A 14480-nucleotide genomic window follows, 5' to 3' on the forward strand; every position below is an offset into this window, starting at 1 on the left:
AACCCTAAGCAGCAAGGACAGGCTGAGAACTATGATAGACTAAGCTTGTCAAGATTTTGATAGTCAAGAGTACAAGGAGAAACAGTTTTCTGTTGCTGTGAAGGTTGGCTCACTAGAATGACTTCCCATGGTGGTGTGTAGCACAGGCTAAAGAGAGAAAAGGAATTCAGGCAGGCTGAAAAGGAGGCAGCTGTAGCAGTGTACCAGGTGCAGCCTCTGTGAGGACATGTGAGTGCATGACAAAGTTGGTTCCAGACACCTCTGGTTCCAGACCCACCACAGGTCACAGATAAGCCCCACAGCCCTGCTGGCAGCCCCTTTGTGAAAATGAATTTAGGAGTGAGAAAAACCCACCACACAGGGAGACAAGGAGGGAAGAAAAAGACTGAATATCAAAGTCAGAGAAGAAGTGGGGCAGAAACACTTAAGGCACTGGATTAGGTATTTCCTTATAGCACAGAGGAATATGCTAGAACATATATCCACACCATATTCCATGAAGGATCCCATGCCAGAGCAGGTCCAGGAAATCCTTCAGGATAGTTCCCAAAGGAATGGGAGTCCATGGAGAGTCCATGCTGAAGCAGATATTCTTGAAAGATGGCAGCCCACATGGAGGACCCACAGTGATGCAAGAAACAGCATGAGGAGGTAGAAGCAGCAGAGAGGAGTTGCTGTGGACTGACTGCAAACCCCTGTGCCTCATCGCATGAGCAGAGCGATCAAAAGTGAAGCTAAGATTAAAAGGCAGGTTAATGCTAATTTTTTAATTGTTTCTAACTCTTCAAATCAACTTCAAAAAATAAACCAAAATAATTTTCCCAAGTTAGCTGTTTGACATGTGACAATAACTACTATGCAATGTCTGTCTAGATCTCAACACATGAGCTTTCTCATCCTGTTTTGTCCCTTTGTCCTCTTGAGGAGGACTGACAGAGAATCTTGGTGGGCATCTGGCTGCTGGCCAAGGCTAACCCAAAAAAAGCACTCAAACTGAGTAGCAACACAAGCGGAAGGCTGAAGATTTTAGCAGAGATAGTGTAAAATTATTTCTTCCTCTGATGGGATTACAGGATCATAGAATATTCTGAGCTGGAAAGGACCCACAAAGATCATGAAGTCTGCTCTTAAAAGACTGGCCCATACAGGGATTGAACCCACAACCTTGGAATTATTGCCATAACTACTAGATGGTTAACAACACATGTTAAAGAATCTAGTTATAGAAAATTTATAGATCTGTTTATACAACCAGAATATTAAGAAATAAAGAAAAAATTAATAATGGAATGCAGTTTATCAGCAAGCATAACAAGGGTTTATTTATAACAAAAATAACTTACTTTTCATACACAAAAAAAGGACTGCCTTTAAAATAAGACATGTTCTTAAATTATTTTTCTTTTTATTAGAAGACTTTTAAAGAAAATTCTTTATGTTTGAACTTCAAGTAGATGGAATTTCCTTTCCTCTTTCTTTCAGTAAAATTTTATTTATTTTTGTTATAATTTTGCTATTACCTTTTAGTAATCTTCAGTATTTTGAGAATAAAACTGAACCAAACCACAATCCTCTTGAGGTCTCTGTTTGTTCTTGGTGATGCTCTGTTTTGATGTTTTAATTTGTTAAAACATCCACTTTGCATTTAGATATTTGTCCATAGTATTTAGATGGTATAAGATGAAGAAAGATCTCTTATTTTATCAGGAACCTTTGTGGAAATAATTCATCTCCAGGAGTAGGATAAAGGTAGCTAATGCAACAAGACCCAGGGTAAAACAAAAAATAACCTTCTAAAGAACATCTTGTAATTTATGAAGGACATGAAACTAGTTGCTAAAAATATTTTCTGTCTTAGCATATCCAGTGCTCAAGTTCTTTAACAGTTATGCTTCATAAATATTCATAAAGATTAAAAAGGTATCTCTGCAGTAGTCTTGAAAGAATCATTCTGGGCACAAGCATGCCCAAGCCCTTTTTGGCAAAGTCAGACGTATGATACTGGATGTCGGTCACAGTGAGGGGCAGAAAGGGGTGTGAATGATCCCTGGTCTAGTGGTATATTAGAAGCATGCACAAAAATTGTTTCCCTTGGCTCTGATTTCTCTTACATTTGTTTGCTGAATGTTACACCTTGGTATACCCAAAGGCAGATGATCTAGTGTGTACATTGCTGACTTCTGGAATTCTTGTAGGGATAGAATATGGAGAGGAATGAGGCCACTTTAATGGATCAGAGTATACTGCCTTATCCTGAGTCTAACTAAGATTACTAAGGATGTCTGTAAAATCCCTCTGAGATCTATAGGTAAAAATTTAGCATTATGCATTAATAATAGAGATCCTGAAGTGATGTAGTGGAATTTTGTGGATATTTGCTCATTAATACATCAACACAGAAATACTGAAACCTTAAATTTCCAACTCCACTAAGTAAAGCTGCAGTTAATAGTAGTACTTGTCCAACTTCAGTTGATTCTGAACTTTACCCATTTTCTTTTGATTTCTTTACTTAAAACAAAAGTAATTCCCAGAATTTCTAGTGGAGAAAAAACAGCTTGTGGTTCCTTTACTAGTATGTAATTCTTCATGTTCTGATTTTTTTACTGTGTAGGAAACCTTTTCAGAACAACAGTGTAAACTTTATAGTTTACACATAAGCCATGTTTACTAATGCTAGGTAATTAGTTACCATTATGATGTAGGGTTTACATTTCAGATACTTCCCAAACAGAATCAATAATTTCCTTTTGTTCTTCTAGGAGAAATAGTATGTCAAATTTTGAATTATTTACAATCAATTTTTTTAGTTCCTGCTGAAAGAAGCATCCTGACATTTCTAATTATGTTTTCCTCATTCTTTAGGTTGACAAACCAGAAAGGATAAATTGTTTTGCTACTCATTAACGTTCTATGTGGGCCTAAAAACTACGTACATCAAGAATTAAGAAGCAATATGGTAACTAAAATTTTCAAACAAAAGATGGCTGTTGCTCAATTAATTCACTGCATTGGGTTAATCAGTACTAAGCATGTGACCTTCTCTACAGCCTTTCCCCAAACACTTCAATCCTTGTGCATATAATGGCATTGCTTTTAAAACCAAAATATAACCTTGCAATCCAAAACAATAAATTCTGAATGCCAAGGACATTACATGTATCTCTTGCTGCAAAAACACAACACTTTCTGCGTGACATAAATTTTTAAGCTTAAAAGAAGCCAGTATGAAAAAGGTGAGGACAAAAAGCAAGACAGTCTCTACCAGCAGAGTTTGCTGCAACTAAAACACACAGTTTTAGGTTCTGTCACTTTCTTGAACATTAAAGGAAAGAGAAACTTGAAAAAAAGTATCTGAAAATTAAATTAGTTTTGGTGAACACAGAAACTAAAATGAAGAATAGATTCCCATGTTGCTGTGAATTCAAGATGTGATAAGGGAAATTAACACTCCAAGGTAATAAAAACACTTATTTTGCTCTGTGTTTCTCTAGACTAAAAAACAGTTATAAAAAATCAACAACTAGAGCTACAGTTAAAAACAGTCCTTTTGACTAAATAATTAATATTAAAGCTTTGTTGGACTTTAAAATAATGTTATACCAGGGCAAAATTGTGCAAGTCAAAGAGACTACTTAAGGTTATTACACAATTTTAAAAAAATCCTAAAAATATCATGGAAGTTTCTGACTACAGGTTAGAACTTACTGTCTTTTCCTTATGTTTTATCATGTATCAAATATTAAAGTAGCATGTGTGAGGTGCCCCAGCCCAGGGAGGCAGAGATTCAGTTTCAGATCAGCATTGTTGAAGTGAGAGGCGTGTCTGTAAACTTGGCTGGTGTGAATTCTGAACTTCTGCTTTGGGAGCTGGACCCTGTGAGCCCTGGAAGAGCTGCCCCACCCCAGAGCCCTCATGGGGTGTCAGCCCAGGAGTTCTGGTTGGGTTTGAGCCCCTGGGGTTTCTCCCTTGCTGTGTTCCTAGTGGTCCCTGACCCTGAACTCCACCCTGGTTCTGTCCCTCAAAACCCATCACCCTGCCTCCACTCAGGGCTCTCTGTCTCTGGATCTGAGTTTATTCCCATGCTGAATAAATGGTTTCATGAACAGAAGCCCGTCTCATTTGTGTCCCATGCTGGTTCCTGGTAACTGTAGCTTCTCTGGAGGTGATCCTGCAGCTGTGAAACACAACAAGCATGCACAAACCCATATGTTTTATGGCCACCATGTATGTGACATCACCAAAAGACCTCTGACTTAATGGCACAGACTTAACTCCATAGAAATTGTCAGCTCTTTGGATGTTTAACAGTCTTCACTTGGTAACCAGAAATACTGCTTACAGTGATTAAGGGAAGGCAAGTGGATTTTGTAGTAAGCTTTGTAGTAAGAAGTAAGAAGTTTGTGCACTACAAAATTGTATTTTATTTCACTAAAAATGATTAGTATTTTTAGGATAAAAGAAGTTGAAGGTGGAAATAAACACCTTAAAATTTCTACTCCTTCCCTGAGCAAAAGCAGTGGTAAAACTTCGATAAGTCTAGAAATACAAATCAGAGGAATCATTTTAAAATTCTTACCTTATGAAGAGTGTCTTCCACAGCTTTCATATGACTAATGATCAAGTCTATGTCTCTATTACAAAAGAAAAAAAAAGGTAGATCATAGAACTGAACCTCACCTGATTTAGAAATTAATTTTCTGCTTTTTAACTATCATGTATTTTCAAATAATTGTTGATAATTCAAATTATTATGGTTTTGTCTCTCCTTTTTATATCCACAATGCAAACCTTAAAAAATACTTCATGTACCACTATTTGGTGTATTTCCATATGAAATTTGTTTCTATTGTAGACTAGCAATTAAACTAGCTGTTATTGTCAGCATATTAATGAAAAACAGTTGTGTTCTTGGAGAGTTTTAGGTGTAAAAGGCATGTGGAATGGAGTCTTCTAGCAGGAAGAGAATACATTCTCATACATTTCCAAAATAAGTCCAGCCAAGAATCATATCCTTACAAAAGTGAGTATTCTCTAATGACCTTTTGTAGATTAGGGCTTCAGTAAGAAAGACAGCTCTCATCAGCTATGCTGTCATGAAAAACCTTGGCCTCAATTCATGATTGATAGAAATAGAATTGAAGTTACATAATACTGTATGACTAAGGAGAAAAGACAGCATGACCAACAAAACACCACAGGAAGTCAAACGGATTCCATGGTCGAAAAGCTAATATACCTCAATATTCCAGGACTGTCTCTTATTTTGCCAGCTATGTGTTTATTTTGTTTGAGCTTTCAGAATACCTAAACCAGAATCCAGAGAATCAGTATGATTTAGACTGGAAAACACCCATAAGGTCACTGAGTCCCACCATTATCTTAGCACTGCCCAGCCCACCACTAAACCGTGTTCCCAAGGGCCACATCTACACATCTTTTAAATACCTCCAGACTCTACAACTTCCCTGGACAGCCTGTCCCAATGCTTGACAACTCTTTCAGGAGACAATCTTTTCCTAATATCCAATGTAAACCTCTCTTGGTACAACCTGAGGCCATTTCCTCTTGTCCTATTACTTGTTACTTGGGAGAACAGACCAAGCCCCACTTCACTACAACCTCCTTTCAGTTAGCTATAGAGAGCAATAAGGTCTTCCCTCGGCCTCTTTTTCTCCAGTCAAAATCATGGCATTCTTCCCCATGGAATGACATCTGCCCTCATTTCTTGATTCATACTATCTCAACAGAAAATACAGGAATGTGGCCAGAAGAGTAGAATTGGCTTTTACATTCCTAATAAAGCCACATAGACTTTTCTTTTTTCAGGATCTCACCTTTCTTTGGATTAGACTGACAGAGTTCTTGGTTGCTGTCTGGGTTTAAACCACAACACAGAGAAATTACCAGAAAGACTACTGTGTTTTTGTCAGGTTCACTGTTTCAGACACTTTTATTAATACGGCTTCTTACTCAGAAGAAAAGTGGAAAGAACTGCTAGCTACCACTACCAGAAAATCAAGGCAGAAAATCTCCTTCTCAGCAGAAGCTAGATATTTAGCTGTCTTTTACAGCTCTACAAAAATTTGGGAAAGAAGTTGAAAGACACCCATGCACTGTCTACAATCACTTAGGTCATGGAATGGAAATTAAAATTAGAGTTTCTGGGTAGGACCAGAGTCTATTTGCCTACTTTCCTTACATGTTCCAAAGGAAGAAACAACACTTGCACTTTCATGAAGAACTGATAGAACCATGACTGGTTTGGAGTTTTCACATTTAAAAAACATTTTCTGAATATAAGAATGGCCATAGTGAATGATCCTTACTGAAGTGCATAAAATAGGTTGGGGCAGGGTGAAAATGAAAAGGCTTTTGAGAAAAAAATCCTTCTTTGGGTCATAATCTGCTTTGATGCACTTATACCAAATAATGTTTGTCATTCTAATTAGCTTGTTAAACATATCACTGATAACTATACTAATTACATTATTTTGCTAGTACATAAGCCCCTTAAAGCTTCTAAGCTATTGTTCTACAGATGTCAAATCTACCACAGGTATAATGAGAAATTTTAATTTTAAATTGAACTTTTTTTAAATCTTGGCCATGGACCAATATTATTCAAAGTGCATACTACTGTAGCAGTAATAGATAACAAAGTCTGAAAGGATTTATAATTTTATCTGACTATATAACTCTAAGAGGTTAGTAATAATCTCATTCAAGTCAATGGAACAGCTTTTGACTACCAATACTTTCAAAAATGGTCCCTGAACATTTCCTTCCACTCTTCAAGTTATAGTAAAAAAAGGCATGGGGCTTACATCAAATCTAAAACTCTCTGAAATCAGCAGAAATATCTATACTATTCCACAGATAAGTCTAGGTCCAAAATTGATTTCAGCCCCTTTAGAACAATCATTTCTTAAACAAACAGAATGTGAAGGATCTACCAAAGAGATGTTGTCAAATCAGTAAGGTAATTGGCAGACAAAATACTTATGCATTTTGGACCAAGTATTTGTAGCACTGTTATGGGATAACTACAGAAAACATAACATGTAGTATCTTGAACTAACAGGTTTTTTTTTTGAAGACTATCACTGAATTTCAAAGAGAGGCAGATGTACTTTTGTTTTCTAGCATTACATTAGCCAAGGCTAAAACCCCGTGCATGAAAGTAAGAATTGATCTTTTGTCCGTTTTAAGTGATCTCCCCAAGGTCCCAGTGCTCACTTCGCTGCCACGCAGAGGGCACTCTCTGTTTCACGGATGCTCTCACTCAGTCGACGCTTGTCCTGCTCCAGCTGGGTAAGAAGTCTATTTTGCTGACGCAGAAATCGATCTCTTCTTCTCAGCTCCACCGTTGCCTCGGAGAGACTCTGCAAGCAGACAGAAAGCAGAGTTACTTGTCAGCCCAAATAATTAACTTCAGTTTATGCCATAGGCTATTAAACAAAGTGGAAAACAGACTGACTGTGTAGTAGATTTGGACCATTGCATACTAAGGTTTTATGAATCCTCGAGCAAAAACATTACCTCAAAAAAAAAATTACAACTCAGAAACCCCCAGTTTTTAGTGTATTGACTATGTACAAATATATTTATAAAATAAAATTATTTTTTGATCAAGCATGGACATAGACAATGCTATAATTACTATACTTACAAATACCAGATCTAAACATGAAGAAAATAATCAAGAGAACAGCTTTAAAGAACACAGAATATTCTCAAAACTTAATTTAAAATAAACATTAAAGAAAAGAATTCACAAAGAAAAGGAATAACCACAGAGGCATTTATTTAAATATTCTGCACTGTTCAGAAATTTCAGTAGAGTGAATAATCTCATATTCTCTGTTAGTGCATCAAGTACAATCTATTTTATGGCACTTTCACTATTTTAACATTAGTTTCCCAATATGCAAAATAACATGTGTATTTTTAAAACATTTCTCTCTGGCTTAGAATTAACACAACATGCTTTAATCAATTCAGATTAATCCAACAGATGAAAAATAGCACACAGGACTAATTAATACAGAATCTGGCTGGTTGCTACTCCTTTCTGCTCAGATAAAACAATACATTTATAGGCTGGAGTATTAATAATTTGATTTCATAATTTTTTACATGTTACATTTTACTTACAGCTGTTAATTGCCTTTTTAGAAAGAAATTATAATAGGTGGTTATAAACATTCTTTTACACATAGCATATTTCCTGATAGATTCTAGAATACAGAAGAGAAAGCTTCATAATTGCAACACTGAGCTCTTGCATACCTGTTTTTCAAAATTTATGCATACATTTTCTGCTTAAATTCTAAGAATGCCCTGCATAATATTTATTTGTACAAATGTGTACTTGCCCTGGACTGTGGAACACAGAGATGTACTATGCTGTGGATAAGTATGAAGAACAGTATATAGAAAATGCTGATAAAAATTTGGAGGGTGCTGAAAACTCAGCTAATCTGAAGAAGTTTCAGACCTGCTTAAGGGTCAGAGGCACTTCAAAAAGCATATGAATTTCTATAAAAGAGCAATCTACAGCATAGGCCTGCATAGGTCTGCAAAATAAACTGTGATCTGTGGACTGGCATAATCTTCTAACATTTCTAAAGAGAAAAGGCAACCAGTTACTTCAATGGTGGAGTATTTTGAAGGTACAGCACCATTACTTGAACTCTTGTTCAGGAATTTACAAAATCTAGGCTGAAATTAATCACAACTGTAAGAAAAAAAAATAAGTCTATTTAAGAAACTCTAAACCCAGAAATGTTAGTACTATTCTTGTTCAAATGACTGCAGGTTGAATAATTCTATTTTGACTCTTATGTTCTTATTTTCAATAAACAACTGCTATACTTTCCCTAAGAAAATATGAACACACAGATAGCATCCATCTTCTGCACAAGGATATTCAAAACCAGAAGTCTCTCTTTCAAAAAATCTACCCTAAAGCCACTGGCAGCTATCAAAGCCCTGTCTAAACAGAAGACTTTGTGAATTACCAGATTTTCAAAAATTTTATTTTTAATGTGGGTTAGCATGGATAAAAGGATCCATCTCTAATTCAAAAACAAAGAACATTATTTTCTTCCTATTATTGTGTTTACTGTTTGCTTTCAACATTGAGGGAAGAGTTCTGAAAACCAAGTCAAGTAACCCCCCCCGCCCATATTCCCACCTTTGACAAACGGACTACACTTAAACACAGAACAAAGTCTCTGTTAGCAATGTTTGATCCAACACAGTTTCCCACCTGATTGAAAAACCTGGTTTTAAGTAGTTTCTGCTAGTATTTTGATGCAAGAAATTTTTGATGTAATGCTGTTGAATGGATTTTTCCCCCAATATACTAGCAGTCCGAAAGAGTAGAGAAAGACAGGATAATAGGAACATTATGCATATTTATTTCATTTTTATTATAGCTATCCATCTGCAGGGGTTGAAGAGTTTTTGGCTCCCACAAAAATCTTTCATTACTGACCACAAAGAGAGAAAAGACCCACCAGTCAAAATCTTCTGTCAGTTGCTAACTCATCTAGGTTGCTCATTGCAAGCACATGCTTATTAATGAGGCAATAGCAGGGCCTAACTTTTTTAAGGGGCATGCTCAGCAATCCACACTAGCTGTTGATGAAGCAATATATAAATGGTTAAATCAAGTATCTCACTGAAGAGCTGCTCTATTATGTTCAAAAAGAACCCCATTATTTACAGAAATCTCTAAAGGATTCAGTCTTTGTCTACTAGTAATATTGCAATATCTAAGCAAAATGGAAACTGATTTTAGCACTCCAAAGCACTTTCAGCAATTATTTGAAGCTTCTAGCTACTGTGGGTTAAAGTCAAGCCTTGGCAATGTTCAAATACAGTGTGGTGTACTATAAAATAATGGCTGGTAAGCCTCTTTTTTTTTTTTTTCTTCTTCAGATTGATCTAATTAAAACCCTTGATAAACTTTATGGACTCTAATATTTCCAGCTGAGTGACTGAAACCAAGAGGGTGTGCCTCAAGGCAGCAAGGCAACAATGATAAGCAGCAGGTTAGCCACTAATTTCTCAGCTAGGGTAGATTGTGAAAGTGTGATGTTCTGATATCCAAGAAAGTGTTCAGGAGAGAATAGGATAAATCAAGTTTAATAACTCTGCTCCTAATTGTTCCCTCAATGCTCCACTCTAATTACTTGGAGAACTCTCCTGACTGTCACCTGATATTAAGTTGTTGGAGGCTGAGTGTGGAGCAGTGAGATAATCAATAAACATTTAGTGGGGAGAAGAATGAAGATCCCGTTAAGCAGTGGGAACCTGCAGCACCCAAAGCCCTTCTGCTCATGAGAAAACCTATGGGAGACCCATAGTGATTGCAAAGCAATAATCCAAAGCACTGGTTTTAGGCTTTGAGGCCTTTAGGCAACAGTACATTTGAGAAAAAAAGGTTAACACGGTCACCCTAATTACAGCCCATTTTCACATTCTTCATATATAAGCAAAGACAAGCCAATTAGGTAGAAAGGAAGATAAGGGAAGTTTTATTTGTATACTAATTAAACCCCTGATGAAATTAAAGGAAAAACATACAGCTCTGTAATTGTGTCTGAGAAAGGTCACTTCAGGTTCAGTTATCAGAAAAGCACAGCCTTGAGATATTTCACTTAATCCACAGTATAGCCCTTATTTTGCCCCCCAGGTCTTAGTATTTACAAAAATAAGAAAATTTCAAAACCTGATAATGCATTTATCTTGAAATGTTTTCTGTGGACAATTACAACCGTTAGAAAGTTGAGGCTAACTATGATAAGAAGAATGAAGGTTTTAAAAACCTAGTATGTTTGCACATAGTTCTGTGAAGATGCTGAGCTTTCACTTTCAAATACAAGTGATTCTGAAACAACTTAGAAGCTAAACTCCACTTTATTAACATTCTATAAAATGCCAGTTATCTATCTTTCTCAGATTTTTAGGCATTTGGGTGCTAATTCAGACATCACTACGTTCCTTCCTCTCCAGTCCAAAATCTCATGTTTTCATGATTTTAGTTTTCATGATTTCATCAGTTGTTTTCATCAGAATCTTCAGAAGGAGTTTCCTTAAGAGGCATTTAGATTTAGACCTTTTTTCCCTCACAAATTAAGCATGAAAAGACATTTGTTGGAGAGAACAGCAAGCAACTGATAGCACAGAGGAAAAATCTCATTGGCTGTCTGTTGGTTTGGTCCTTCCACAAGCTTCCTTTAACAAGTTTAGGTTTTGCAGTGAGGAATCTTTTTATTCAAAATCCATTACAAAAAGAAATCCAAGTTTAATATTTTCATTCTTTACACATAAAGAGGATGCTATTCAAAAGATAACAGATGGACAATCACTTTCAATGAACAATGACAGTCACAGTTTAAATTCATGCAAAGCATATGTGACACATTTATACTGAGACTGTATTTTCCAAGATCAACTAAGGCTAGATCAAACTGCTTAGTAAATTAGATTTAAATTGCATAGACACAACACAGCAGTACAAAATATGCAAATACACTGCTGTATGTGTATAATGAACTAATTTGTGAAATTGAAGATTTTCTCTTTCAGATGAAGTTTTATATGTATATTCTCTATTTAGATGCAGAATATTGCATTTTAAAAATACATTCTGAAAACTGTCCTACACCCACAACTAATAAGATTTCACAGTGCAAAGGAGTATAGAAACGTAAGCCAGCATCCATTCCTTCCCCAGTTTAAACACATATCCCATTATCCTTGTTGGCAAACATGATCTCTGAGTGCTCCATCAGAAGTCTACAAGTAGCAGAGAAATCTGCAGTTTCAATTGGTTCAAATCCAACAGGTACAGCAAGCTACATTAATATTTAATGTTTACTGTATTTTTAGTGTGCACCACTGCAATGCAAACCAAGTACATCAGCTCAAACTGTACAGCTGAAATTCCACAGGATGTTTTTTGAAAAGAATCTTTATTTATCAAAAAGAAATAAAAATTATGCTTCTTCTACCAAGACAGTGGATTAAAAATCTTAGGGAAAAAGGGTTCTGTGAAAAAAAAATTCGTAACTGAGACTTCTCATCAATACTTAAAAAAAATCTAACACATCTAAGAAGTACATTGAGACCTATGTCAAGAAATAAGATGGACTGACACTTCTCAAGTAGAAACTATCAAGACACTATTTCTGGATTCACTGTGTGTTTCACAATGTCTGCAGTAGTGTCTTGAAACAGTTTAAAATGAACTCCATGTGGCTGATCTGCTCTTGCAAAGGAGAACTGAGGCTGACCACCCATGACATCCCTTCAATAACAAATTCTTTCCTATGCCCTTTAAATTTTGCTAGGAAAAAAATATATGAGTGCTCAAAAGGACACTTGAATGAGATGTATCTGCATTGCAGAAAAAAACAGTGATTTTTTTTAACCTCTTTGCCATGGGACCTTCATCCTGACAACAGCAATCTTTTCATACACTGGCACTGAGAGAAAGAACATACCTTATGACTTTTTTTCTGAAGTATATGATACAGCATGGAAGCAGTTAAGAATAGTTTATAGATCTCAGTGTATCTAACAAGTTGCAAAATGCTCTTCATGTCTTTGTTACAGCCTTGTGTAAGGAGGTCACAGAGCATGAGTGGGTCTACTAAGCAAAACAAATATTAACCAGCACAATCATTTTAATAAAAAACCAAGAAAATACTTTTGAATAAGATACTTGTAGGCGTATTTCCACATTTCTAACACAATGTCAAATACAATTGTTTGTGATTGTTTTATATGGAAAACCCTCATAATACTGGAGTACAAACTATGATTTATTCAAATCAGTACCAAAAATGTCAAGCAAACATCTAAAGATTATTATGAGTTAAATGACAATACATGTAGTTCTAAAAACAATTGTGATACATGGCTACAGTACAAGATCTAGAGCTCGCATATTAAGAAACATTTAAATGAAATTTTATTTGAGAGTCATTCAATAGATGGGGTAGGGAAAATGCACACATTTACATTTTGCATGAGATTTTTCTTACAAAAGTCACTTGAAATTTGAGGCACTCATGTCATGAAAACAAATTATATTCATTACCTACGTATGTGAAACAGTTCATTTATTGACAGAAACATAACCCTTAGACATCCAAGTAAGTTTAGGTACCTCAAACATCTCACCTGCAGTGATTCAGGCTGGATTACAGTGCCTCAAAGATTTACAGCTACGTTTAATATCTCTTTGCTGTAGTGCAAACATTTCTCAATAGAAAATCTATTCAGATCAATAAGAAAGGAATCTATTTTTCAACTGCATTAGCTCAAGATGTTTAGCAAAATATGACTGAATATGCTTTGTGAAGTCACTGAGTTATGTTTTAAAGTTATTGTGAATTAAAAGACTTTAAACACAGTAATTTAAACACAGTAGCTTTTTCTGATTCATTTCACACAAAATCTCTTCCAGAGGACAGATCATATGCTCATTCAGCTTCAAAGTAAAACTAAACAAAACTTTTAAAGTGATTACAAAATATAAACTGCCCACACATAGCCTAGATCCTCATGGACTGTTGAGGGAGACCCTTTTGAATAAGAAGATGCACCGGGTCTTTCAGATATACACTAATCCAAACAGAGAATAACTGAGGCCTCCTTTTAAACTGTGTTTTGGAAAGTGATAAAATACATTATAAAATATATACACATTATAATTTAGAAATTTTAATCATGTTTTAAACTAAGTAAATTATGTTGGTATTACTGCAGAGAGGGATTATACCACTTAATAGAACAAATACAATTTTATAAAAACTCAGGCTTTATTACATTGAGTTTTAAGAATAATCCTTGAAGTGAGAATTTTTGGAATCACATGCATGGTGGAATGAGTACATGATCATTCACTCCTTATTCAATTTCTGACACACTACCTCAGGACTGATGCTTTTTTCTCCTTAGAAACATAAATTTCTTTCCCACCACAACATTTAGCCCTTTGCAGTCACAGAGCAGAAAAGACACAGCCCTGCATATGTAGTAGATTTTCTGTGCTTTGGCAGTGTCATGCCTTTAAATCAGCTACTTAAGAGACACCAAAAAAGGATTAATCTTGGGGGTTTTCACTGTTACACTTTTTACCCTGGGAGACTCTCAGCCTTATAGCTGGTACAGTTCCAAGGTTTCAAAAAGATGGTTTACACTTGGATTCCATTACAAAATATGACTTTTCATAACTGCCATGTACCTGTAAATGAGGCACTAATATTACAAGTGAAATCTGATGCTGTTTTGTAGCACTGTTTTCTGCAATACTGTTAATTTTGCTACACATTATCTACTTGTGCACATTAGCACACACTATGCAAGATAAAAACACAACTACCACTTAGACTTCATCTTCATTTTAAAAGTGATAATCTATCATATATACATACATAAAAATATTTAGTTCTGTATCT

At 35.6% G+C, this 14480-nt stretch overlaps 1 protein-coding gene across 2 annotated transcripts in view; it reads right to left on the minus strand.

Moving 5' to 3' along the window:
- The window catches only part of CCDC171 (coiled-coil domain containing 171), a 165497-nt gene that overhangs the window by 62657 nt on the left and 88360 nt on the right, over nucleotides 1-14480 (minus strand). For both annotated transcript variants that reach the window (XM_088054189.1, XM_088054188.1), the window contains exons 22-23: nucleotides 7240-7385; nucleotides 4580-4634 (exon numbers count right to left, since the gene is read on the minus strand). In XM_088054189.1, the coding sequence (XP_087910315.1) occupies nucleotides 4580-4634; nucleotides 7240-7385 (201 nt within the window). The remainder of the gene's footprint in view (nucleotides 1-4579; nucleotides 4635-7239; nucleotides 7386-14480) is intronic.

The sequence above is a fragment of the Pseudopodoces humilis genome, chromosome 4 (genome assembly GCF_049639895.1).
Source record: "Pseudopodoces humilis isolate 2021_Gansu_Grassland_sample_001 chromosome 4, ASM4963989v1, whole genome shotgun sequence".
Lineage (NCBI taxonomy): Eukaryota > Metazoa > Chordata > Aves > Passeriformes > Paridae > Pseudopodoces > Pseudopodoces humilis.